The 26,619-nt window shown below is 33.5% G+C and overlaps 2 protein-coding genes across 2 annotated transcripts; both read right to left on the bottom strand.

Moving 5' to 3' along the window:
- Window positions 1-6,415: 6,415 nt before the first annotated feature.
- LOC132036365 (large ribosomal subunit protein eL20z-like) lies at window positions 6,416-10,835 on the bottom strand. Its single transcript, XM_059426690.1, has 4 exons — window positions 10,520-10,835; window positions 9,246-9,318; window positions 8,480-8,597; window positions 6,416-6,699 (listed from the first exon to the last, which is right to left on the bottom strand). Exons 1-4 carry the CDS (start codon window positions 10,731-10,733, stop codon window positions 6,652-6,654), a joined length of 453 nt encoding a protein of 150 aa, XP_059282673.1. The 5' UTR covers window positions 10,734-10,835; the 3' UTR covers window positions 6,416-6,651.
- Window positions 10,836-11,403: 568 nt separating this feature from the next.
- Window positions 11,404-16,022, bottom strand: LOC132036428 (persulfide dioxygenase ETHE1 homolog, mitochondrial). Its single transcript, XM_059426768.1, has 9 exons — window positions 15,537-16,022; window positions 14,471-14,599; window positions 14,238-14,345; window positions 13,036-13,170; window positions 12,650-12,691; window positions 12,473-12,532; window positions 12,337-12,390; window positions 11,931-11,955; window positions 11,404-11,820 (listed from the first exon to the last, which is right to left on the bottom strand). The coding sequence occupies exons 1-9, from the start codon at window positions 15,759-15,761 to the stop codon at window positions 11,729-11,731; spliced, it is 870 nt and encodes a 289-aa protein (XP_059282751.1). The 5' UTR covers window positions 15,762-16,022; the 3' UTR covers window positions 11,404-11,728.
- Between the last annotated feature and the right edge of the window lie 10,597 nt (window positions 16,023-26,619).

Here is a 26,619-nt window from a genome sequence, read left to right on the forward strand (position 1 = left end):
GCTGGTCGTTGAGAGGCATCACAAATAAAATGGTTTATAATTATTTTAATAAGTTGACTTCCTATGAAATTAAATACCAGCTGGTTGCATGCAGCGCATGTCATTCTAGCTACACTATCGGGTTATTTAAAAAATAATTACACATATGACTTGTAACCTAATTAATTAAGAGAGATAACCTGCTTACAATAGATCAAAATACATGACTAATTATATTTAAAAATTACCCAATGAGCAGAAGGGACTATTGAGAGAACAGAAAGGTCGATTTTACAAGGGAAGAATGTGATTCTCTTCTTCCCCTTCTTAATTTGTCACTTTATGGGTTGACTTTTTTGATCTCCTCTTCTATTTGGTCTCATAGTATATTTAATTACTAATATCTTTAATTTATCTTGATCAGTAGGTGAACAAATTAAAATGAAGTAGGGCTGAGGTAGGATCAATCTTTTACATGGGTTCACCATGTGCATTCTTGTGACATTTTTCTATATAATATTGGAGTAGATTTCACCTAACCCCCTTTGATCTCGAAAGAATACTAAACTTGAAAATGTCTACATATATCCATGATTTTCACTTTTTCAAAGAAAATAAAATTGCTTCGTAGTCTTAGTTTCGTTTTCTTTTTAATTTCTTATTTCCCTTTCTCAATTAAAATGAATAGGAGAAGCAATTCACATACCTCTTTGTTATTTTGAATATGATCTGCCTTTCTTGTCCGTCCTTACACATGTAGATTATAATGTACATAACATTTATCCTCTATATACTTCTGTACACACTTGAAGTTTGGCACCTAATTAAACTGAATGGCATTATTATAAACTAGTATTCGATTAATTTCGACCACAAAATGGGGGGGACAATGGAAATTGAAGAAGAATACAATTCCATCGATCTAATAGTGTTCCTTTTTCATTTGTTGACTAAAACTTAAGAGTATAAATGTGTTCAAAGATATTATTGTTTACCTAAATTTAACGTTTAGCATCCTATTCCTAAAAAATATATTATATATTACCATCACAATTATTGATTTATTTCACAGCTATATATACTTTTATTTGGAATATGCTTTCAGCTAATCAATGCAACAACGTTAAAGCATCATGTTATGCCTAAGGACTATAGGATGGGGACCATTAATTCGTATAAAATTTTATTACACCTAATGAAATAAAATTATATATTCTACAGTCTAGGAAGTAAAATCAATGTGGAATATATTCTCACTTATACCACAAATTTCGGAGTTTATAAATTGTGGTTAATTTTTTGTTGTCGAAAGAAGGTTAATTTGAAATAACACAATTGCAATAGTGGGGGTTAAGCTGGACCATGCATTAAAAAATGCTGAATAGTACAATTAAATTATAATGTAAGGTGTGGTGATCGATCATATGTATATCTATCTTTATTTACTATGCTTTTAGAACGCCGCTCGATGTTTTTGGGGTTCTAGATATGCTTTTAAGGATGCTTCCTCGTAATGAAAGTTTCAAAGGGGATGTCTAGGTATCTTCGAACACGTTCAATGGAGTTGTATTACATGCATGCAATTGTTACTACCTAAGGCTAGTAATAAATGGACAGAAAAAATACAAAAAATTATGTTTATATATGTGTTTATACCTTGAGAAATTAGTATATATTTAATTGTGCACTCTAACAAATAAAAGTGTCTTTGGGACACGTCGATTGTAACTACTGCTTCCCTTTCATGTCACCCCGGGTCAAACCCAAATGTCACTTTTAATTATTTTTTAGCCTATTTTTAGGAAAACAATAAGCGTTAAATGAATACCAGGGATTCGAGCACCTGTTGTATGACATATTTACTTGACCTTTGCCATTGAGCTATCTACATCATTTGCTTCACTATGTTAAATTTTATTTATTACACATATTTGACCTATATACTTGTATTTTCGTAAATCATTTTCTTTTATTAGTGACCGGTCAGAACACGATCTTCATTAAAAAAATTGTTGGCGTTTATGTTAAGATAATAGTCTTGCCTTTAAAAATTAAAATCGCACTGAGTCCTATACATTGCGAATGACGATGTTGTTTCCCGTCCAAGATATTTGTGTTGGTATTTCAAAAGTGGTTGCGCCTTAAATGGGGTCCATGATAGTACCCGAACACCCTCCGCACCCCTAGATCCGCCCCTGCATGATAGCAAGACTGATCATCAGCATCCTAAACATTGCCAAACTTCAAATGCGATTTTTTGCAACTCCAACTTAACCTCGTATACCTGAAATTATATATTCCTGAACCGGTTAAACTTACAAAAAATTGTAAATTTTGGCCAGTGACTAATGGTGGTCCCTAAATGGGCTCTGTGCACTTTCCCCATACAAACAGGTGGTAATTGGCCCAATTATGCAGTGGCTTGATGAGTAATTGGATAACTAGCTATATGGTGATTTCTATGAGCTGATCTGGATTTCAAGTACCAAAGGAAACTGGCCAATATAGATGATAACACATTTTTCAATCTTCCTCACCACGAGGGCAATCTTCTCATAATGATCATTACCTTGACCTCATTGTCTTGCTATAACCTAATCTGTCTTTTTCATTTATTTAACGAAAAAGGGCCAAAATTACGTATGGAAAATGGCTCATAATACGCTCTATCCACCTATCGATCTAAAAATACACCTAAAATATTTTTTTGGGTCAAGAATACCCCTCAAACTAACACTCTTTAACTTGATGACTTTTTTCAATTTAAAAAAGCCACGCTGCTTAATATGATTGGCCGCATATATTATTTAATTTAACAATAAATCCACCCACTTTTATATCCAAACCCGTTGAGCCGACCCGTTTCTTTAATTTCTGGAAAAACTTAACGGGTTACTCTTTTTTCCGCAGAAACTCCTCTTCTTCCTCGTCCCACCTTCATCTTCCTCTGCACTCCCACTGTCATTATCATTTTCACTATCAAACTCCTCTTCAAACTCATTGTCACTGTTCAAATCACTTGCATTTGCCAAAGCAGAAACATCAAAATCAACAGGTTTTGAATGAAATTTTAGTTACTGGACCAATGGTCATGTCATGTGTGTAAACTAAGTGATAGACACCTAAGAAAGAAAACAGAGTACTATAAGAAAAAGGAAAAAAGGTCAATCTATCTTTTTTGGACAAAAGAACAAGGAAGATTACAATGATATGCTCTCTCTCTCTCTCTGTTAATAGGCTGCTGATGGTAACAGGCAAAAAGGGGAGAACAAAAGAAGAGGTCGCTCGTATTATTTCTTTTGCTTATATTATTTAGAGAATATCTCACAATAAAAGTGGGTGGATTTATTTTTAAATTAAATAATATATGCGGTCAATCATATTAAGTCACGTGGCTTTTTTAAATTGAAAAAAGCCATCAAGTTAAAGGGTGTTAGTTTGAGGGTATTCTTGAACCAAAAAAAATAATTTAGGGATATTTTTAGACCAATAGGTGGATGGAGGGTGTTTCTGAGCCATTTTCCATACGTTAAGAATACTTCTTCTTTTTTTTTTTTTTTTTTTTTATAAATTCAATTTCAAAATCAAAACTTGATAATAAAGCTTGCCATCTGGCAAAAATTTATTTAGAAACAAGATTTTTGACATCTTTTTGTAAACTCTCTTTTACTGATTTGCAATCAACTCTCAATAAAAAATTCAGCACTCTAACCCAGATCCCTCTACCAGGCTCTTGATATCTGTTTCTTGCTTAGACTTTTTATCCCCATCCATCTGGTCCAACTCATCAGCAACATCCACGCTTTCAACAGAAGCTATTCCACAACTTGGAGCTGTTTTATAGGTCTCATCTCTGAAACACTTGAATCTTTTACTGCTTTGTAACTCTTGAATTCTTCAAGATTTCCTTCTTTGCTGGCAAAATCTTTTACTGTTTTACCCCGACATCGAGCTGACACTTTATTTTTAATATCAACGGTAAATGCCGTAATATCTGCTGGGGCGACAAATGCTATTTCCTCTGTACCATAGAACTGGACAAAATACTTTTTAGGATCAGGAGCTCGATCCCAATTTTCTGGTTTGCTAATCTTAGCGGGCCAAGGAGGGAAGCCTTTGACCCTAGCAAGGACAAGATCACCTAGACTTAGGAATACTTTTGGCCCTTTTCCGTTTATTTAATTTATCCATCCCGGCTTTCACCTCCCGGTGGTGAAGGATTGGCCTAAACCCCTACCTTATATTTCTTCTATATATTATAAGTGTTGGTTTCAACATGTCAGTTTTTTGACATTAAATGAAAATTTATGGGTATTTTAGTCCTTGAATCATTTTGCAATATTAGCTTGCTTTAGATGGTAATTGTCTTCTATGCCTTATTTTTTGGATGATATCAATAACTTCAGAAAAAACCGATCCTTTTCCGTTAATTTACATATCATACGCTACGATGAAATGTCACTTCATAAATATGGTGGGACCATTGAACTTGAAAACCGACACGTATGATTTAGTCTAATTTCCTCCATACATTTCCATTTAAATCTCATGAAGGATAAATACATAACTATACTCAGGTTTATATAAAAAATTGAATCTTATGAAGGCTAAATACATATCTATACTCAGGTTTATATCAAATTTGTAAATTTATTATAGTTAAGTAATTTAATAAGGTGATAATTCATATTAATTAATTGTGATTAAATATTAAAAGTTTATATATAAATACATGTTGTATACACCCTCTTTTCCTTTTTTATTTGACCTTATACTAAAAGTAGAATTTTCTTTTATTTGTCTATTTTAGAAGGTGATAATTCATATTAATTAATTGTGATTAAATATTAAAAGTTTATGTATAAATACATGTTGTATACACCCTCTTTTCCTTTTTTTATTTGACCTTATACTAAAAGTAGAATTTTCTTTTATTTGTCTATTTTAGCAAATCAAGAGAGATTTTTATATTGCTTTCAATAGTATTCTTATTATTAAGTAACTACATGAAGTATTAATAGTTAAACTTAGATTTGCAAAACATAATTAATAAGGTTAATTTAGTAAAATAAACCCCTAATAATACTTTTTGACAAATCAACATCGGCCAGGTAAAAAGGAACTAAGGAAGTATTTATTCACTTGATATAAACGTTCAATACGGATAAAATTTTACCTTTATGTGGGTTAAATATAATTCATTATTAAATAATGTGTAATAATTAGCTATTCTTTCTATATATTCATGTCAAATATAATGTTTTTTTTTGTCCCAATTTATGTGAAGTGGTTTGACTTGTTACAGAATTTAAGAATAAAAGGAAGACTTCAAGTTTTGATTACTTTACCAAAAAGAAAAAGTAAAAAAAGGAAGACTTCATCTCATTAAGGGTAAAAGGAAAGTCTGAATTCACATTGCTACTAAATATAGAAATGTATCATTCTTTTTTAGGCCCAATTAAAAAGGAAAATGCGTCACATAAATTGAGAAAGAAATATCAATAAACAGCCAATTAAACTTTCACAGTAGCACGGGCCATCGTATAATATATAAACAAAGAGTACAACGGAGGTTGCTAAATACCTAACCACCTAATACAGACAGACACGAGTTACAAAAGGGGAAGAAAAAGGGGGACTAAACCAGCTAATCTGACAAAAGAGAGTCCATTAACCATATAAGGATTCTAGCATTCACATAGAATCCTTCTATGTTCAAGTACCTTACTCTTCCTTCCCCTTGCTAATTTGTTTTTTTTTATTTTATTAAAAATTGAATTTACGCGATAGTCCTCATTTTGGAAACCGTCAGTGCTAAAGTTACTAAATGGTTAAGTCACCAATTCCTAGACCATGAAATGCACTTAAGAGATGCACCGATGCTGTAATACATGTAAGAAATTATTCCCCCGAACATACTCTCCTTTGAATGCAGGAATGGCAACATGGACTAAATGCCCTATCCAGCCATGGAACTTACCCCATATTGGTCTGCCACGACTCTTGTTAGCCCCAGGAATCCCTTGTTATAACTTAAGGGCATGTCATGTTCATGATATATACATCCAACTGTACCATAAACACATCGAAGCACACTATGCCTTTAACCTTCTAAGGATATTCTAGAGTACTCTACAATGCTTCCATAAAACCTCCGGTGTTTGCTGTCACGATGGTTCCGCAAACCTCCGCATTAATGTGCTGCAAATTGATTGCAGTGATGGTTACTGCAGGGTTTACTCAACTGTCATGACAGCAAATAGCGGAAGTTTTTAACCTCTGCAAATTGCAATATTTATCATTTTTTTTGTAATGAGTAGAATGGTAATTTAGAATCTTACAATTGGTACTTCTAGTTAGTTTTCCTTCCTAGAGTTACAGAAGACAGCGTAGATAAAAAGAAACTTTTCTGCCTTTTCGCGCAATATACAACAACTGTTACTTGATTTCTCCCAGGACAAATGCATACTATTCCCATGTTTAAAGCAGTCACTCTCATAAGCAAATCTTACACAAACAATATGAGTTTTGGATGGTTTCATCAAATATAGGAAGCATATATCTAAAACAGGCAATTTTTGTACAGACATCTTCTGAATAAATGCGCATTAATCAAGCCACCTAGCGGGCACACATATGAGTATTCCACACAGATTGATCACCACTTGCTGATTAAATCTTTGTTAAACCAAATACGATAGCAATTGTAGCGAGAACAGCCTGCAAACACGCAACAGTATTAGATATAAAAAAACATATCTCAAAAAGTTTTTCATATTAGTCTATTAGATGATGGCATTCTGATTAATCAGCATGATACCAGCAGCGTGCCATTTCATTGACAAAATTCTTAAATGAATCTTGAATTTATGCGAAAACACACTTATTTTAACTCTAAGCAGTGATCATAATTCAGTAAGCTTGGACATGCTCAGAGTGTAATGGTCTTTCTTTTGTCTCAGCACATGGAATGTACTGATCTTAAAATTCTGTACCTATAACATGTCTTACTGTAATTGAACTTGTTTATTTCCTGCTATGAACTCTAGAAGAGGAATGATGATTATTTTCAATTCACATCTCCAATTACTAAGCTATGAATCATTGTTGTCCCCTTAACAATCTAGTGATAGTTATAAATCAGGATAACCCATAACAGTAAAACATTAGAGCACACAGAATTTCAACAATAACCCGCAAAGTTATGCAATTAACCATGACCTTATAGGCAGAGGCGAATCCAGGATTTCAAGAGGATGGGTTCACCTATTGAGATAAGCTACAAGCGCAACACGCATATGTATAATAAAAAATCATGATTGAGATCATACAAAAATACACACGTGACACGCGTATTACTAATAGCATGTTTGACAAAGCTTTTGGGAAGTCAAATGATTTTTTTTTTTTAATATTTTTTTTTTAAAAAAAAGTGCTAATTTTAGATAATCAAGGTGTTTGGTCAAGCTTTAAGAAAAAATTTAAGAGCTTTTGAGTAGTAGCAGAAACTATTTTTCCAGAAGCTGAAAAAAGTAGTTTTACCCCATAAACACTTTTGGAACCGTGGACAAACTAAAAATGATTGCTCTAATATTAACAACTGTACTTTTCAAATTGTTTAGCCAAACACAAATTAAAAATGTCAAAAACTAATTTTTGACAAGAGATACTTTTCAAAATAAACCAATTTAAAAAATTTGGCCAAACAAGCTACAAATTTGGTTGGGATAATATATTTGGGTTATGAACGATAAAAGAAATAATATTATAATTTAGGTACCCTGGGAATAGAGCATTTTATAGTAAAACCCTGCATTTTGATTTCGTAATAGATAAAATAGTAATATTACTTCTAATTCAACTTCCATTGTTCGTGTGTGAATTTAAGCATAATTTTTTAAGTGTCCCTCTAATAATATTAGTAGTTGTTTAAGTATAATGATCGTCAATGATTTAGTTTGAAAGATGATTTATCTAAATATTTTAATTGCAGTAAATTGACCTCCTCCAATATCGTTTACACTACCATGTATTTGTTTAATTTTAATATCATATATCTTCATTTAGATTCTTACTATGCAACCAACGAAATAAGAGTCAAATGCCTACCATTTCTAAGTAAGAGTCAAATGCCTACCATGAAAGATCGTTTTTAGACATTAAGAATGCAGGATGCTTATAAATAAAACGAAAAAACTAATAAGTGCAGCAGGTCGGGTTCGATCCCCCAACCTTAGGGAATTAAACTCGTCCTTTAACCAGTGCTCCACTCAGTCTGATTTGACCATGTGTTCCTTTAGTTAATATTAGATATCTTTTCAGAATTATACACATAATATATCGAGTTTAGTCGAGTGATCATGGGTTCACGTGACCCAATTTTACTACATAAATTCGCCTCTGCTTATAGGCCTGTTCATTCCATGAGGAACAACTTGTTAGAAATGAAAGACAAGTTGAGAACACCACCAAAAAGAAAGAAAAGAAAGAGATCACTTACAGCAATGGTGCATAAAACATATCCTGGTTTCTCTCGATTATCAACTGTTCTGGTGGCAAGCAGGATAAATGCAGCAACATACCAAGGGATGGCAGCAAGAAAGAAACCAGTAATGAACCTTCAAGAAAAAAAAAAAAAAAGAATTCTCACTTCATTGTATTCCAGGCATCCTTTAAAAGCATAAGGTCAAACTGCAGCATGACAGGTATCATAAATATATAGTACTTCATAAGTTAATCAAGTAACACCTGAAAGACGAACCTTTTCCCTAACCTCCATCTAAGAAACTTTTGCTAAACTTCAACATTTTTGACTAAGAAGTTTAACAGAAGTCTTTGAGTCAATCATCATTATGCCCGAGTAATTTTTGTTTTTGTCCTTCCTATAGATGAAACAGCTTTCAACAAAATCTTTGTTCAGAAGTATCTTTTTTCTTTTGTTCCTTTTTTTTCCTGGTGGGATGCAAAGGTGTAATCGAAGAATACCAAGTTCACTGGTGATTAGTGAGGCTTTAGAGAAAATAGAAGAAAAGAGGAAAATTAAGCCCCGTTATAGCTTTTTTACCACTAGATAATTTCAAGCCACCTACAACTTGTGATGATATTCAACTGGATTTAGTGCTCCCTCAATTATGTTATCCTTGAATAAACATTGGTACAAAGCATCACAAGTTTAAAGCAAGTGTTAGCAAAAGTGAATTTTATTGAATTTTAGCCTCAACATGTGGACACTTAGTCTTTGAGGGTAAAGAAAATAGGGAACTTACATGAACCAGCCAAGACCAATACCGCAGCAAGGAAGGGGAGGCTCTATCACAGCTCCACTCTCATCAATATAACCTAAAATACAAGACAATGAGCCAACAAAATTTGAAGTGCCAACAATTCTAACGAACGATTAACAATTTATGACCCAAATGCCAGAACTTAGTAAACGACCAAACAGAACAATTATAATCCCGAAAATTTAAACTTTGTACATGTTGCACACAATTCTCATCACTATAATTTTCAGGACAAAAATGACAAAACGGTAACTTAGGGAGGCTAATGCATTTATTCAAAGGCGGATGTATTGTACAATTAACGGCTTCAACTCAACCAGCACTTCTTACACGAAGCATAAATATAGATGTGTAAAATCACTCAAATCTCAACAAATATTATAATGTCAATTCATAATTGAAAAAGTGCATTGCATTTAATGGTGAGAATGTAAAGGTTGAACCTATCAAGTTTAAATCCTCGATCTAATATGGAAGAATGTGAAGAAGAGTGCAGAGAGTGCCACTTATCGAGAATTCTGAAATTTGGAACACTACTAGAAACAAAGGTATTTCCCACAGATATTCAGTGGGAAATTTGTGCTATAAATTATGATTTTTCCACATTATTCCCAGCAAACCAGCTCACTGGGAAAACGCATGGTGGGAAACAAGTTCCCGTTGAAATGCTGAGAAACTTCCTAATTTATCCGTGTGAAAACACTACTATTTAGGTTTTTCTCACAGACATTTAGTGGGAATAGCCACCGAACATTTTCAGTGGAAAATTCAATGGGAAAATAGTGATTTTTTAGTAGCAGAAGTCATAGAACAAATCAATAATCCAACTTATCCAGCTAAATCTAAAAAAGACTTCCAATTACTAATTGATATATTTAACATAATTCAACTGAATGTTGCAAACGATACGAATTTTTCAACACAATTCAGCTGAATGTTGCAAAAGACACAAAACTTTTCAACATAATTCAACTGAAATCTTGCAAAAAGACACAAACTTTTCAGCAAATCAACTTAATGTTGCGCGAGGTACAAACTTTTCGACATAATTCAACTGAATGTTGCAAAAGACACAAACTTCTCGGCACAATTCAACAGAATGTTGCAAAAAGACACAAACTTTTCAACACAACTCAACTAAATATTGCAAAAAGACACAAACTTTTCATCCAAAATCAAATCAAATGCATTTCAAGAAATTAATTAAGCCAACTATTCATTGTGAATTACTATGAGATGAGGACAAAAGGGGCTACCTGGAACAGCTTGATAACCACGAGCATAGTATTCAGCAGGTTCAAGTGCCCCTGGTGGAGGAACTGGTTGCGGGAAACCGGCTACCGGCAAAGGAGGTTGTCCAAAAGTACCATATTCAGTTGCTGGTGGTGGTGGTGATTGGTGTACCTCATGGTGATGATGGCCATGGTGACCATGATGGTGATGATGACTATCCTTCCCTTCTTCACTCATAATTGAAACTTGGAGTTTTCAACTGAAAAGTAGTTGAACTTTTGTTAGAGAAGAAGCAAAAGCAAATGACTTTTTGTCTATGACATGTGTTGTTATCTATGTAACTATGTTTATGATTTGCTTAATGGATAGTACTCTAGTCATTGGCTCCTCACTTTCTTGTTTGACTAATTATTTGCACCCACGTGGTGTCTTGGCCCCTAAGATATTTCATGTGCACTAACGGTTAAACTAATATTTACCCAATCAAGATACTTACAAATAAATATCAATTACTGTAGTATCTTAGTAAAAATGATAATTAGGGGTGAAGATTGACCGATAATGTAAAAATCTTTACACTATCCGTGCATGTAACTTAAGTCCATCTTTATATTTTGGTACCAAGCTATGGTTGATTTCAATTTAAAAATTGTCCTTATTTATTTCCCACCTAATTATTGCAATACTTAGTTGTCAAGTCTTCTATTCTCTTTCTACAATTATTTTATTTTGGCATGGAACATGGCCATGGGAATTGGGACCTCCTATTTTTTGTCTTCCAAATATTCCTTGCATTGAAGTGCATTCAATGATCGCTCAAAGAAGCAAAAAGGAGTATGTGGCACCAATTTCTCAATTCCAAACAATAAAAGAAACATTATGAAGATAAATTGTTAATAAAAGGGGCTTCAGGCTGTAATTTTCCTTCGCATTAACAAATTCTCCTTCCATTGTTCAAATAATATAGCAGCTGATAAATTTCACTTTCAATATTCCCATCTGCAATCTCACAAATCAAGTTCCATACATATATGCAAGATTCATTGACTTGTCTTTGTCACATATATTCAAAGATCAATTAAAACTACATAGCTTCTCGAAACTTTATTCGTATATCTTATTCAACCTTTCCAGCTAAATATTCTTCACTTATCTTTCACTTCAAACGTGTATACCCTGCTTCCCATTTACATTTGCAGCGACCATGAACTGATTAGAAAACCAAAGAAAATTTAGCATGCTTCAGATTTTGTCTCTTGTAATCCGCAAACCATGTTAGCTGGAACTGCAACGTCCATCATTTTCGGATATGACAAACTCAAATCTGTTAAAAAAGATGGTATCATCAGCAAGTAAAGACAAAAGGTAAAAAGGAAATAAGGAGAAAGAATACATAAGAAAGGGAAAAGGAAGAGGTAGAATGGCTTTACTCACTTTGCATAATGTTTTTGAATGTTTCCTGTGAAGAACATTTCATAAAAACATGAGTACTTAAAACTACTTTCAAAAGAAAAAGATAAAGAAGCAACAGATTCTCTTAGCTTATATGCAAAAGTTTGTGGAACTCAGTTTTGGCAATGATGCATATAGAATAAACTCGATGCCTCTTCACAGCAAGATAATTCCAAAATTGAACAATAAATAAGCGAAAACAAAATTACACTATCGTTAAGTGTGCTTTCGTTGATTACTATTAGGCAAACACGTGGAACTTTTTTCTTTTCAGAATTTTCAACTGCAGATTGTTGTAGATTCAGCAAGTATTCCCACTACTTAACCACAAAGAGCTAAACTTAGCCCTATCTTCAAACTAGGTAGAAATTTCTTGCTGGAAAAGTACCTTATCTTTTGATAGGCGTGGATTGTATAGCATCTCCTCTCCCACTGTGCTGACCTGAAGATGAAATATACACACTGGTAAACAAGCAACTGAAATATGCAAATTAATAGTGAAAAAGTAACAGATTTATCCTTACAGTGAATCCTTTGTAGTCATGAGCAGGATAAACCAATGTGTCCATGGGCAATGTGAAAATCTGCTCTCACAAAACAATGATGAATCAGAAAGATAAGAAGGAACATTCAGCATCATAGTACTCGGGTATTTTTCCTTGTAGAGTTAAAAATTCATAGAACAGTTTTTATGTCCTTGCCTGTGAATGAACTGAATCATACAATATCTCTGAACTTCCACCCTGTCATAAAGTAAGAAGAATAAGTATTGATATTAAAAGGAAGAACATTTCAAATCCCAATATCCACCTCTAACCCTAACAAATAAAACCTTCTAAGTTCGCAACACAATATTATTCCTTGATAAACAAGATGAGAAGAAAATAAGAAAAGTTGATGAATTAAGACTTAATATTGTTTACAACACATATGCTTCAGCCCCTGGCTTAATTGAGCTACAAAATCAAAATCTAAGAGTTCACCAGACAAATAAAATGAGTGGTACACATTATCGAACTTTTTCCTTAAGTGAAAGGTCCACTAAAAGTCAACAAAAAGCATGGCATATTGCATAGAAAGGATGCACCTGAAAGTCTGTCCTTCCACACCCACGTATCAAAAGGGCATCACCAGTAAAAGCCATCCTTGGCTGAGGTTGATTGGGTCCATCTCCTGTGACATAGGTAACACAGCCTAGTGTATGACCAGGAGTTGCACGAACCTGCAATGAAAGCACTATTGCATTAGAAAACGGCTCAAAGATGTAGGTAACTGCCAGCCACTATTCCTGCACCAAAGCCTAGTTTAGTTGATTTTTCAGCTTGTATTCACTTCATACAATTCTATTTGATTCAATATGACTAGCACGGAAACGGGGAAAAAGAAATGTTGATAGTTTTAGAGAAGTCGAAAATGACAGTTATAGAATGGTTCAATGCTGAGATGAACAAGAAAAAGTGCAGTTGAACGAAAGTTCTAAGGAGAATGTATTAATCACGTCAGCAATGTCTTACTGAGATGACATGTCACTAAGCCATGCATAGCAGTGACTAAAGACTAAACAGGATTCAACTAATAAGATCATAAACATTTCTCTCAAAGAGATTTGTACCACGAGTTTGAAATTGAGTATCTTAATTATTTCTACTATGAAATGGAAATGAAAGTTAAACAAATTAAATTTGCCATAATGCTTGAATTCCATGTAGCACTAATGATGTTAAACATAGATCAAAAGAATGCAGCGATACAGTTGGTGCATACATCGGTTCTTGTTTATTCACAGAATCGAGAATTTAAAGTGCTAGTGCTTATCAAAGAAAACTGACTAACCCACCTAAGTGCCTATCAAGTAATTACAAAAAAAAATCAAGCTCATTCTATATCTTAATGTGATAGCAACTAGGCCCACAATAACGAAGAGCTCTCAGAACAAAATCACATGTTCTTCATGATTACTGATGACTAGAGCATAATAAGCAAAGGTACAATGATCCTGAATTTGCAAGTTGTTCAAGAACCATTAGGGACAGCCCCAAAATGTTCTTGTAGTACAGTATAAATGTTCAAACATTTTGACCATGGTGATTTTCCTAGCATTGAACTAACTTTTCTTCTTCTTTTTTTTTTTTTTTTGGATGAAGTAAATAAATTGCATTAGAAATGAACATTGAACTAATTTTTTTTTGCAAAGGAAACGTTTTAGAGCCATAATCATTGTCATAACTTTTCTACCTCTAAATCCATTTGGAAAATTTTAAAGTTAAATCACTTCTGATGTATGCATACCTCCAGAAAAATATCACCAAAGTAGATCTTATCACCAGGTTCAACAAAAAGATCAGCTTTTGCATTGCTTACTTTGGAAATGATTGATTTCACACCAGGGAGCTTTGTCTGCGAGATTGAGAATTATAATGAACCTTCGTAAAATCAGCAGGGAAATATAAAAGCTGTATCAAGCAAATAATCATTTATAAAAAGACTAATCAGTTACCAAATTCAAGAAGATTAAACCCAACCTTGATCAAGCCAGAGCCAGTGACATGATCAGCATGTACATGTGTGTTTATAGCATATATAAGTTTCAAACCCAGTTCTTTAACAAGTGCAACATCACGATCTGCTGTTTTATCCACTGGGTCAATCAGCTGCAGTTGGATTACTTTCAGCGGTTAATTTGAAATCACAATGTTTAACATAAAGCAATTAGCACAGAATGAGAGGTGTTTACAGTTAATTTGAACCAAATCAATATTAGTTCCTTCCATTTACAAGACATATGCAGTGCTAATTGAAAGTTCAACTTATAGAATAACATAATTATGGACACAATGCAGCCTAATGAATTCTGTGCTACAGCTTACACAAAACAATGAAAAACCTATAAATAAGCTGCACTACGATCACCATCTTTTTGTTTGACTTTTCAATCCATCATTGTCTGGGATTTAAATTCCATTCTGTATGCTCTTAGCTTAACATCCACTTTGTTCTACTAAAACACCATTAAATGATTAACTCGTGAGATTTCAAATGTTGATCTAGTTATCAATAGGAAACATGATATCAACTAAAGGCTGATACGATTAAAACAGTGCACCTTAGTTTACCTTCCTATTTCCACCTTTATGTATTTATATAAGAACATTATCACGTATTTTCATTTACATGACCCCAGTGGCCTTGTCAGAGTAGAACAAAAAAAGCTACAATCTTTTCATCAAAGTTCGGATTTATTACAAAAAAGCAGCTTCAATATTAGCATGATAGCATCAGTAGCCGAGGATCTACTGAAAACAGTCTCTACCCCAACAAAGATACGAGTAAGGTTTGCTAGCATCCTACCCTCGCCAGACCCCACTTTTGGGATTACACCGGGTATGTTGCTGTTGTTGTTAATATTAGTATCAGTAAACTAAACTAGCAAAGGCATGAATTATAGTAACATTTAAGCATGGCAGAAAATTTGTTAGCTAATTACATCCCTCATAACCCAATAACCCCATATTGCACACACCAAAAAAAAAAAAAAAAAAGATTATTACAAGATATTAACAGAATCATAAAACAAATAAATAAATTTACCAGAGCTGGCTTTTGGGGGTGTAAAGCATCCGCAAGAAGGTAAGTATATGTCGATGATTCCTTCTCAAATAGCTGACGAAAAACAAGTTTAGGACTATGATTAGCAGAATACGATGTTGTCGAATACGAACCCATTTGAGCGCTAATTAGAGAAGCTAATTGGGGTTTAAATGATTGAATAAAAGGGGCATCGAACAATCTATAACTTTGGAATCTTAGCATCATCTTATATTACTGTCCGATTATATCAATGATTAAAATTCAAGAACCTTAATAAAGAAGACACAACACTTGTTTAAGGTTGTTGATTTCGATGATGATTATTGTCTTTGGGATTTCAGTTACAAGAAGAGTGACGTCATTAATTGAGGGCTGGTTTTCACAGTGTTTAGTATCACTCATTGGCCTCCATTTTTAGCAAAGCTTAGAGCCTTAATCACACTGCTAATTAAGTCTGAAATCCTACTTAACTTGGGATTTAAGCTTAATGACTAAAGGATACTCGCAAATACTTGCATAATTAGTGATAAATATTTATCAAAATTATTATTTCCTCCATTCACTTTTAGTTTTGACATTTCGTTTTTTCGAGGAGTCAAACTAACATGACTTTGACCAATATTTTTAGATATATTTTTCATCATCTTAATATGAAAAGAATTGCGACTTATAGTATTTTTCGTATATTTTTTGGATATCTAATTTTAATTCTAAAATATAAAATTAATTTAATTCAATTTATAGGCGGATTTAATTCTAAAATATTAAATTAATTTATTCAAATTGAGGAGTCATCATCATCTTAATATGAAAAGAATTGCTTATAGTATTTTTCGTATATTTTTTGGATAGAGAATACATAATTGATAACCTAATTAAAAGAACCAGCTTGTTATAATAGCTGGTTAAATTTATAGGCGGATCTAGAATTTTAAATTTATGAATTGGACGATAATTCTTTTGTTCAATGAGTTATGAATAAATTATTTAAATTTCTTAACACAAAAACTGTATGTGGGCCAAAGTTGTTGAGTTTTGTTGAACCCGTAACCTTAATTGTAGCTCCGCTGATTAAAATATACTAAATGAACAAAGATTTACATTGTTAGTATGTACTCCATCCGTCCCATCAGTAGATATAATACTAACAATAAATTTCTCATTTACTTGTTCACTTTGACAAATCGAGCAACTAAGGAAAAGGAATGGAAAGAGTAACTTAAAATCTATCTTTAACTAATACTAGTACTACATAGCAATGGTCCTTTTGCAACATCACTTCGCAGTTTATTTGATAAGTTTACTCTTGTGGTTCTTCTATTGGATAAGATTCCCCTTGGGAAACGTAATTTTATCAATTTGTCTTTGATTTTCTAGAACAGTTTAATATCTAACAAAACAGGACGAGAGACGATAATGACTAGTAGTAGTAAATTTCATTTGCATGTTTGTTGCCCAATGAACAGAATCGATCCTACTAAAGAATAAGAGTAAATTCTCTAAAAGTTGATTCAAAGAATTGCCTGCTAATATAAATTTTGAATCTTTTAGGACTGAAATATCACTCAACTATCACTATTTTCCTCAAAATATACTAAACGTACAAAACTCTCATTCTCTCCTAGTTGGCATGCGATAAGAGATTTCAAAATATGAAGAATTAAACACACAAAGAAGTCCAAGGGGTTCAACATCTACTACCTATACATAAAAAATAATTTTAACTATGTATAAACAGTATAATTTTTCGCCGAAGGGGGTTCATCGAACCCACTTAGCCGTATGTGGCTTCGCCCCTGATGCCACGCCACATACAATTCTATCTTTTTTAATAATAAATTTATTTAACTCAACCCAACCTAAACCCATTTAACTAACCCACCCATATTTTATACCCATTTAACCCTCTCAAAATCTCGCAAAAGTCATCATTTTCAGAAAGTAATGGGAGGCTTAAAGTATCTACTAAGTCATGTACTAATCTAGCTAAAGTTGGGTAACCTCAGTATAGTTACCCTAATGTAATCTCGCTTTAATAAATATAATAGTGTTTTATTCAGTGCAAAAAAAAAAAAAAGGGAGGCTTAAAGACATCTCGCATTCTCCAAAATCTTTTCAATTTAATTAATTTCAACAGAAACATCCGATACCACCTCCTTAGAACTTGTCCACTCTAAATCCGAAAGTAAGATTTCAATTCATTAGTTTACGTACCAAAAGAAACAAATTGGTTTTTGTTGTAAAATAATAATCTCACACAAGAGTAATATTCATGTTAAATAACAAGAACAAGAGAATAATCCACAATTTTCTCTTTGAAATGAGAACCCAAAAAAAAGTCGAACGTCTAAAAAATTATTTAATTTACACTATCACTGTATAAAAGTTACTCTAAAAGTATCGTGAAACTTTCAGAAAGTAATGCGAGATTTTCACCCAAAAACTCTTACCTTAAAGACATATCCCACCGGTGAACTCCTCACGGTGATGAAAGAAATGAGAGGCTTTTTATTTCAATTTTTATTGTCTGGTAGCTACTATTTACGTGTGAATAAAATCGGGTATAAAAGTTACTCTTGCTAATCGGGTTAAATGAGTATAAGATATGGGTTGGTTGGTTGAATGAGTTTGGGTTGGGTTGAGTTAAATGGATTGGATGAGTTAAATAAATTTATTATTAAAAAAATAAAATTTTATTTGACGTGACATGCTAACTTATAGAAGGAGGGTTTTGTGTGTGTAGTATTTTTTTAAGGAAAATAGTGATAGTTGAATGATATTGTAGTCCTAAAAGAAACATAAGTGATATTAATAGGCAATTCTCAAAACATGAGTGACTTTTTAGGGAATTTACTCAAAGAATAAAGATATAGAAGTGGTGTTTTAATTTCTATGGATCGACCTATTACTAACATGCTCTAATCTAATCTAAGAATAAGAAAGGGAAAAGGACATATATGGTCAGTCGGGTGAAACTAATTCCACCCGGTGACCAAAGTCCTTCTAAACCCAAATTATACCCACTAAACTAATTCTATCCATTAGCCAAAACTTAAATAAGATAATTTTTAAATAAAAACCCAAATACAAAAATGTTTGAGACGATTTTTATAAATAATATGTGTCATTTGTGTATAAAATATGTATCAGTACCTATCTGTAATGTATAGAAACTGTATAAAATATGAATCACTAAGGTATGTATCATTTTTGTATATAATATGTATCATTTGTGTATAAAATATGTATCAGTACCTATCTGTAATGTATAGAAACTGTATAAAATATGAATCACTTAGGTATGTATCATTTTTGTATATAATATGTATCATTTGTGTATATATGTGTATCAGGCGGTACAGTGCTGTATACATGTCGAAATAGAAAATCGTATCATTTTTTGTATATAATATGTATCATTTTTGTATAGCAAGTGTATATATATAATCCGGCATGTGTATATAAATTGTATCGGTCTTGTATAGAAAGTGTATCATACGTACAAAAAATGTATTATAGAAACCGTATCATTGCGGTATATAATATGTATCACTATTGTATATGTAAAAAAAAAAAATATATATATATCATATCATTATTGCATAATATGTGTATAATAAATGTATAATTAACGTATAATTTATGTATAATAAATGTGTGATTAATTCCAGCATATGTATATAAACTGTATAATTCTTGTATATAAAATGTATATATAATTCCAACATATGTATATATGCTGTAGCAGCCCTTTAGTGGCGACTTTTTGTGGCTACTAAGTTAGTCACCACAAAAAGTCTTTTTTTTTTTTAAGCGCCTGGGCTATTAGGCCAGCCATCCTTGGCATTATTTTGGGCCGACCGGTCATTTTTTGGCATTAATTTGGGCCGACCGGACACCTAGTAGGATTAAGCTCAAACAATGATTAAATGTGGGATTAGTTTGACTGAGTGGACACACAATGTCCTTTTCCCAATAAGAAATTGCATACTCAAATAGGACATCATAACGAATGGTATTAAACTTTTAACCTTACTTAACAAAGTATTTAAAACATGACCCCAGCTTAAAAAAATTGTTGGATAAACTTTTATGTTGTCCTTAGGCCACAAGTTCTAGTTGTAATGTGTATATAAGTTAGTTTTGCTTATAAGATAAAACTTATGGACATTTCAATATATTATAGACTGTGAAAATAGTGTAACGTGTTGCCTATTGGCAGAAAATTCGATTGTATTAACTAACTTATTTTTTATAAAAGATACTAGTTAACAAATCATGATCATACTCAAATGTATTTTCCCACAATATTTAACATACTTTTTTAATTGAGAAACACATGAAGCTTTTAAATTTATGAACAGGTTTATCATCTCTAGCCTAATAGAATATTTCGAACTCCTGCCTCATAGTTATGTCCACAACTTATAACGAAACATAAAGTTTTGGACAGGGAATTTTCTTTAGATGAAGTTATTTTTTACAGATTTTTAAAGTGAGGCTAAAAGTACAATGATGTCCCACTTCTGTAATTCACGCGCTCTAATCCGGTGCCCTCAACCTGGGCCCAACAAAATCCAAAAGGTCTTTTAATGGGCCTTGCAAAGTGCAAACAGTTTGTCTTCTCTATTTTTTTCTTCTGATTTCCTCCCTTCTTTTCCCTTTTTTATTTATTTATTTATTATTATTTGTTTTTTTCTAATAGCATCATGATATTCACTTTCAGGTAACTCTTTCCTGATTCAAAATGAGTTTGAGGTTAAATCCACGATTTTGTAAGGAAACCGCTTAAAATTAGACACATTTTATCGTCTAATCGAAGTAGCATTTATGAGAGAATCAAAGTGAAAGTGAAAAGTGGGAAGGAAGAATGTCATGTTAAACATAGGAATTCATTAGGTTTAGTTGATTAAAAGTAGCTGATAAGCGAGCAACAAATGTTGAGCATATTACACCTGAGCGGTTTCTCATCTTCCTTATATTTAAAATACACGATTAAGTCTTGTTTATGAAATTATCTTCTAGAAAGCATATGAGTTGTGTAAACAACTATATAAAATCAACCCCAAATATTAGGGACTACTTTTGTCATTTCTCCTACATAGGCACTACATTAGTAGAATATCGCAACCACAAATACATTGTAGTAACGCGTTTAAAATCCTCATAATATCGCCCTTGTCAATACATAACATATATTCATGGACTAAAATGACAACACCAATAAAGTATAACTCAGCTATTCAAACATAGTATATACACAGACCTATCTAATATCTCTGTATATATATAGAATGACTATCTATTGATTTTTATTCTTTTCGTGACATTCTAGCTAATAGTCACTACTAAAGTTCCGATACATAATATGTTACTCAACGTGCATAATGTGGCCAATTTGTTTGTTTGTTTTTTTTTTTTTTTTTTATATTTTTGTAACAAAAAATTTGACATTTACATATAAGAAATGTGAAAATAACATTCAACAGATTTTTGCAATATTGTTTTTCCTATTCAAATTCTACTTACTAATAAAAGGGCATAAGCAAGCAGCAGATCGACATGCCTGCTTGGTGTTTTGGGCGCATTTCAGTCAAAATGGAGCAATATGATTGGGCTAGAGGTATCTTACTGTAGCTTCTGTATACATTTTTGCTGCTTCGACTAAAACGCCTTCGCTTATGTCACCCCACGTCCCAGCCCAACTTGCAATTTTTTTCATTTACTGTTGCACAGTGACCAATCTTAGCTTTTATACATGAGATATTTACGGCCCAATACCATTCGGGCGTCTAATTTACCAAATTTGGTCTAACTATCTTATTCTTACCGGTTGTAGCCTAATTTCTCGATTTGTGCATGTTATTCTTGGGTAGGAGCCACGCTACACGCTCGCCCTCTCTTCAATCGTTAGTCGCCCCCCGCCCTCCCTTGGCGGATTCAGAATTTTCATTCAGGGTGTTCGGAATAAAGAAGAAGCTAAATATACACTGTAATTTTTTGCCGAGGGTGTTCAAAAGTTAATATATGCACATAAACACAGAAAAATTTACCCTATATATACTGTATTTTTTTATGAGGTGTTACCGAAACACCCTAGCCCCCAAGTAGATCCGTCCTCCCCCCCCCCCCCCCGATCTCTCTCTCTAAGGGGTCGTTTGGTAGATAGTCGAAATTATCCCGAATTATAATCCGGGACTAATTTATCCCATCTATTAGATTATTTTATACCATCTTTTAGATGGTATAAAATAATCCCGATATAAGTGGGATAAGAAGGTATAAAATTTGATATCCCAAGACTAATTTTTGTACCATGTTTGATACAGGTATAAATTTATCACAGATAAATTTATCCCAGATAAATTTATACCTTCTATCAAATATGGTATAAAAATTAATCTTGATATCCCAAACATACCTTCTACCAAACGACCCCTAAAAGTCTACACGTCAAAGTTCATGAAAACTTTCAGAATGCCAGGGGATCAATTAGCTCTTGTCTGGGTCATAAAATCTCACTCTTCCATTGATGTCTGAATGTTTACTAGAAAACAAACATTTATGAACCAAATCAGTGGCGCTTCAGTGCTTTTTTTTTTTATTGTGTTCAATTCACAACATATCTCTCTATTTATGTTCCATCTTCTAATTTCGGGTTAGCAAACCGTTGTTGTATCCTTCGAAGAATCTGGGTCTGCCCGCATATGATTTTTTTTTTTTTTTTTAAAGCCTTGAATTAGTGTTGCCTTATTTTGTTGGAAATAGCTTAAGAAAGTCAATTCTAAAATGTGAGTTCGATTGAGTTGGGTTTACTGACTATTGAGGAAGAAAATTCATAAATCTAAAGGCCATCGTTATTGGGGTCTCAAAGCTTTGAGTTATTCCAGATATGAGAATCTAGCTTTGAGAAATATATTGGTGACAATTGGAATTGGTCTGAATAGATTCGAGTATCTAAAAATTTGATGAAGAAGACGACCCGTTCACCTTTGATTTTGTGTAACAGTGTGAATACATTATTTATGCATTGTTACATATTATTTATACATAGTCAACAGAATAAATACATCATTTATACATTATGTATGGTAGTGTTTGAGAGGAATTTTTTAGTCTCCAAGAAAATACATGTTTATATATAGTTATACAATGTTTATACATTGTTATACAAAACATATATGTTATTTATATATTAATGTAATGTGTAATAGTGTATAAGGATGTAATATGTAAAGTTACAAACAAAGTTGAGCAACTTAAATATAGATATACCTAAGAGATGCATTATCTATACGCCATTGATACAGTGGGCTACATGGGCTGCAAACTAGACATATGAGTTATTTTCCTTTTATACATTGGTTTTGTAATAAATATCTTATGTGGCTATTATTTTTATTTTTTATTTTTGCACGGATTGTCCTTCATTTAGGGTGGTCTTTAAGTTTTGCCCTTCAAATTAGTGGTCTTTAAGTTTTGGCCCTCAAATTGGTGGTCTTTAACTTTTTTCCTCTGCCTTTGCAAACACTATTTACTTTTCATACTATAGAATTTTTTAATACTCTTATGTCTTGCTATTGAAGTATTTTTTTTTAAATTTGTGTTGCATTTTAGCTTCAAGGTAATAATTAAAACGGAAAAGGCTCAAAAATGTCTTTAACCTATTGGAAATGGTTCAATAATGATCTGCTTCCACCTATTAGGTTAAAAATGTCCTAAACTTTTCTTTAGGTTCAAAAACGCCCTTCAGTTAACAGAAAAATGACGTGAAATTTCATTAAACAAGTGCTTTTTTTTTGTTATACTCCACATTTCCAGAGCCTGAGCGTGACACATGCTTCCTCAAACATTGACAATCACGTTGTTACTACATAATTTAAACTCACGTTGACGTATTATATTTCGTATTTTTGTGCGCCGGATTATTTGCAAGCCGAGGTGGGGCCCACACATTGAGATTTTTTTGGGACATGTGACAATTTATACGAATCACATATGAGAGTTAAACATAATCACAAAGGACCCTCGAGCCAAATCAAAGTGAAGTCCTCCAAACAAATATTTTTAAGTAACGTTTTCGGGTGATCCGACTTCGAGGCAGTAAACGGTATTATAAGTTTAGAATTTGGAAACATAACAAATACGAGAAGTTGTAGATAATTGAATTAGCTTTCCAACCATAGGTCGTGGTCCACAAAGTGATGTCGGGACAATGAGATATGGACATTTTAAGGCGGAAAGGTCGGTGGGGCCAAACCAAACCGCCCAACCGGTTAGGCCCATGACCCATGTTTATTTAAGTGATAAATCAGCCTTTTCTCCTCATTTTTCAGAACAAAACACCCAGAAAATTCTGGAGAAAAAGAGAGAAGAGAGCTTAGAGAAAAGATCAATTTTGACCAAAATCTGAGCCCCGAATCCCGAAGCCCGTGAAGAGAAAAGTGTTCTACGTTGCGTTGCCTCCAATTTGAGCTAAAAATCAACCAAAAAGAAGGGGGTGGACGTGGTGGCTGCACACTTGAGGTAATATTAAGGTTCCTTTTCATTGCTAATAAGTTTATTTAGAGTTCTACCGAACTAGAACGGAGAAAATAGTGTGATAAATTCATTTGTTGGCGTTGGAATCATGGAACGAGATTTGAAGAGAATTTTGAATGAAAATGAATGTATTCAACTTGTAGAATGTGGAGGATGTTTCTATTGATGTTGTTAGTATTAATTTCGACTTCGTTACGGAAATAAAAAAAATTATGAAATAGTTATATCGCGAATTGGTTGGTTGGAAAATTTGGAAAATAATGTGTGGGCTATTACATGGAATATTTTGGGAGGTCGAAATATTATGTTTGTTGGTATTGTTGATAATGATTTGTGAGTTAAATTCTCGAGTGATGTCCAATTTATAGGGGAGGTGCCGTAAATTTCGTAGAAAAAAGTAATGGCTTGGAATTGGGTTCTTCGATGTTTATGGCTAATGTTCGATGCCTACCGATGTTATTGTAGATCGTGAGAAGTCGAGGCTTGAGTTGGATTAGCTTAGGAAGCGATCGAGGTATGTAAGGCTTACTTTTTCCTCTTGGCATGTCTTAGACGTACTAAGGTACGACACGACTTGTGCTTTGGGGTAATTCCGCTCTTACGTTAAAGTATGTGTATGATCCTTAATTGCTCATAATGTGACACACTCATATAGTCCTTAAGTCTTATGTATGTTTGGGTTTCGAATAGTGAATAAAGGATTTTGTTCCTAAAAGATTTTAAGTCTAAAAACGTCCCTAACTTTTGCAAACAAAATCGGATTACCTCGATATGCTTGAAATGATCCTCTAACGTACAATGACTTAAGTTTACATAGGCGGACTCGGAATGATTTGATATACGACTATGGCCTCTATTATACTTTGATATACTTATGATATAAGATGTGTTTCCGAGTACCGTCCGAAAGCTTATTTGATATGACTATTGTCCGGATTTTTAAATGATGATTCGTTTGACTACTTCGTTAGTCTTTGAAAATATTTTATGTGCGTATAGTTTCTCATTACTTGCTCGTGCAGCCTCAATGTATCACCCGGCATGCGTCCGGGCAGGGCGTGTATTCGAGCACCTCGTTGCACGTTGTTCACCGCGTCCCTCGCACGGTAGGGGCGGGCACGTTATATTTACCGCGTCCGCCGCGGGCGGGGCATGTTATATGATATGATGATATGGGAGAGGTGGCCGGATGGCATATGATGATTCCTTTGCCGCGTCCCTCACTCGGGGCGGGGGCGCGGTCGCACGTACGCATATGTTGTATGATTTTGATTTACCGCGTCCCCTCGTTAGAGGGGGGTCGGGCACGTTACATGAACGGTTTATATATGTGTGTTATGATTTTACTTTACGTCCCTCCTCGGAGGGCGGGGACGTTGTATGTTCATATGATGATTTTATGACATTGATATGCGTGTACGTGTTTGCAAAGGCAAGTTTTATGATTTTCTGTCTCGTACTCATTACTTCGGTATGATCCCGCTACTACGTGTCATGCTTTACACATCTCGGTACGTATTCCGTGTGACCCCGCTTCTTCGGGGTCGCGTTTCGTACCGGAAATACTGCCCCCGATAAGACAAGACTTTAGTAGGAGACATTCCGGCGGGATCGGCGAGCTCCGGTTCTCTCGGAGCCGCTACCGAGTCGAAGGGAAGCATTATGTTATGATGAGTTTGTATATGTTAGAGAGACTTTGCGACGGTGTTGTGGGTATAAGACGTCGGTTATGTAAGCGGCTATACGGTTCATTTGTTACGCATTGTATTATAAGTCTATATTGTTTTATATGTTCAGTTTTCATTGATTAGAAAGGAAAAAATGTACACTATTCTCCAAAATTTTCATTATGTATTTGTGTCATAATCGAGGGCCAGTGTGATTATAAGAACTATGTGAGTCAGCAGGTTCGCTCGGCCCTAAATAAGGGTCGGGTGCCCATCACGCCCTAACGGAAATTAGGGTGTGACATTTTTAATTCAGAAAAGGGTCATAGTTGCCTATGTACTCTTAAAAGAAAGTTATATTTGCCCTTCGTTATACTTTTTTAATATATTTTCCCCTACCATTCTACTTTGGAGTCATATTTACCCTTGAACCGTTAAATCCCCTTGTCCCCACCTTATTATCCTACGTTGCGCATCCGTGGATATTATTTTGGGAATTTTACACTGTATGCCAGTTATGGCAAAATATTTACCCGTTTTAGACCATCTTTTTTTAATTACCCGCCATAACCATTTTTTTCCTCTTCAATTTTTTACTAGTCTTATACATTATTATACACTTTTATACAAAGTTTATACATTGTCTACGATATATGTATAAAATTATATATTGTTGTATAATATTGTATACTAGTCTTATACATTATTATACACTTTTATACAAGTGATATATTATCTAATAGGTGTATAAAGTTGTATAAAGGTGAATATTCAAGTTGGGCCATGAAATGTTGTGCTGTAGGTTTATTATTTAAAATATGGGTTATGAATATGTAATTTTGACATATAAATTGTTTATAAGTCCTATTATTTTC

This window comes from Lycium ferocissimum, chromosome 11 (genome assembly GCF_029784015.1).
Source record: "Lycium ferocissimum isolate CSIRO_LF1 chromosome 11, AGI_CSIRO_Lferr_CH_V1, whole genome shotgun sequence".
NCBI lineage: Eukaryota > Viridiplantae > Streptophyta > Magnoliopsida > Solanales > Solanaceae > Lycium > Lycium ferocissimum.

Coding starts and splice junctions, on each gene's coding strand:
- LOC132036365 (XM_059426690.1), bottom strand. CDS start 10,733: ATGAGTGAAGAAGGGAAGGATAGTCATCATCACCATCATGGTCACCAT. Junction 9,319..10,519: donor TGGTTATCAAGCTGTTCCAG/GTAGCCCCTTTT, acceptor CTTGTATTTTAG/GTTATATTGATGAGAGTGGA. Junction 6,700..8,479: donor ATGTTTTATGCACCATTGCT/GTAAGTGATCTC, acceptor GCGTGTTTGCAG/GCTGTTCTCGCTACAATTGC.
- LOC132036428 (XM_059426768.1), bottom strand. CDS start 15,761: ATGATGCTAAGATTCCAAAGTTATAGATTGTTCGATGCCCCTTTTATT. Junction 14,600..15,536: donor ACCCCCAAAAGCCAGCTCTG/GTAAATTTATTT, acceptor ATCCAACTGCAG/CTGATTGACCCAGTGGATAA. Junction 11,956..12,336: donor CACGCCTATCAAAAGATAAG/GTACTTTTCCAG, acceptor TGTTCTTCACAG/GAAACATTCAAAAACATTAT.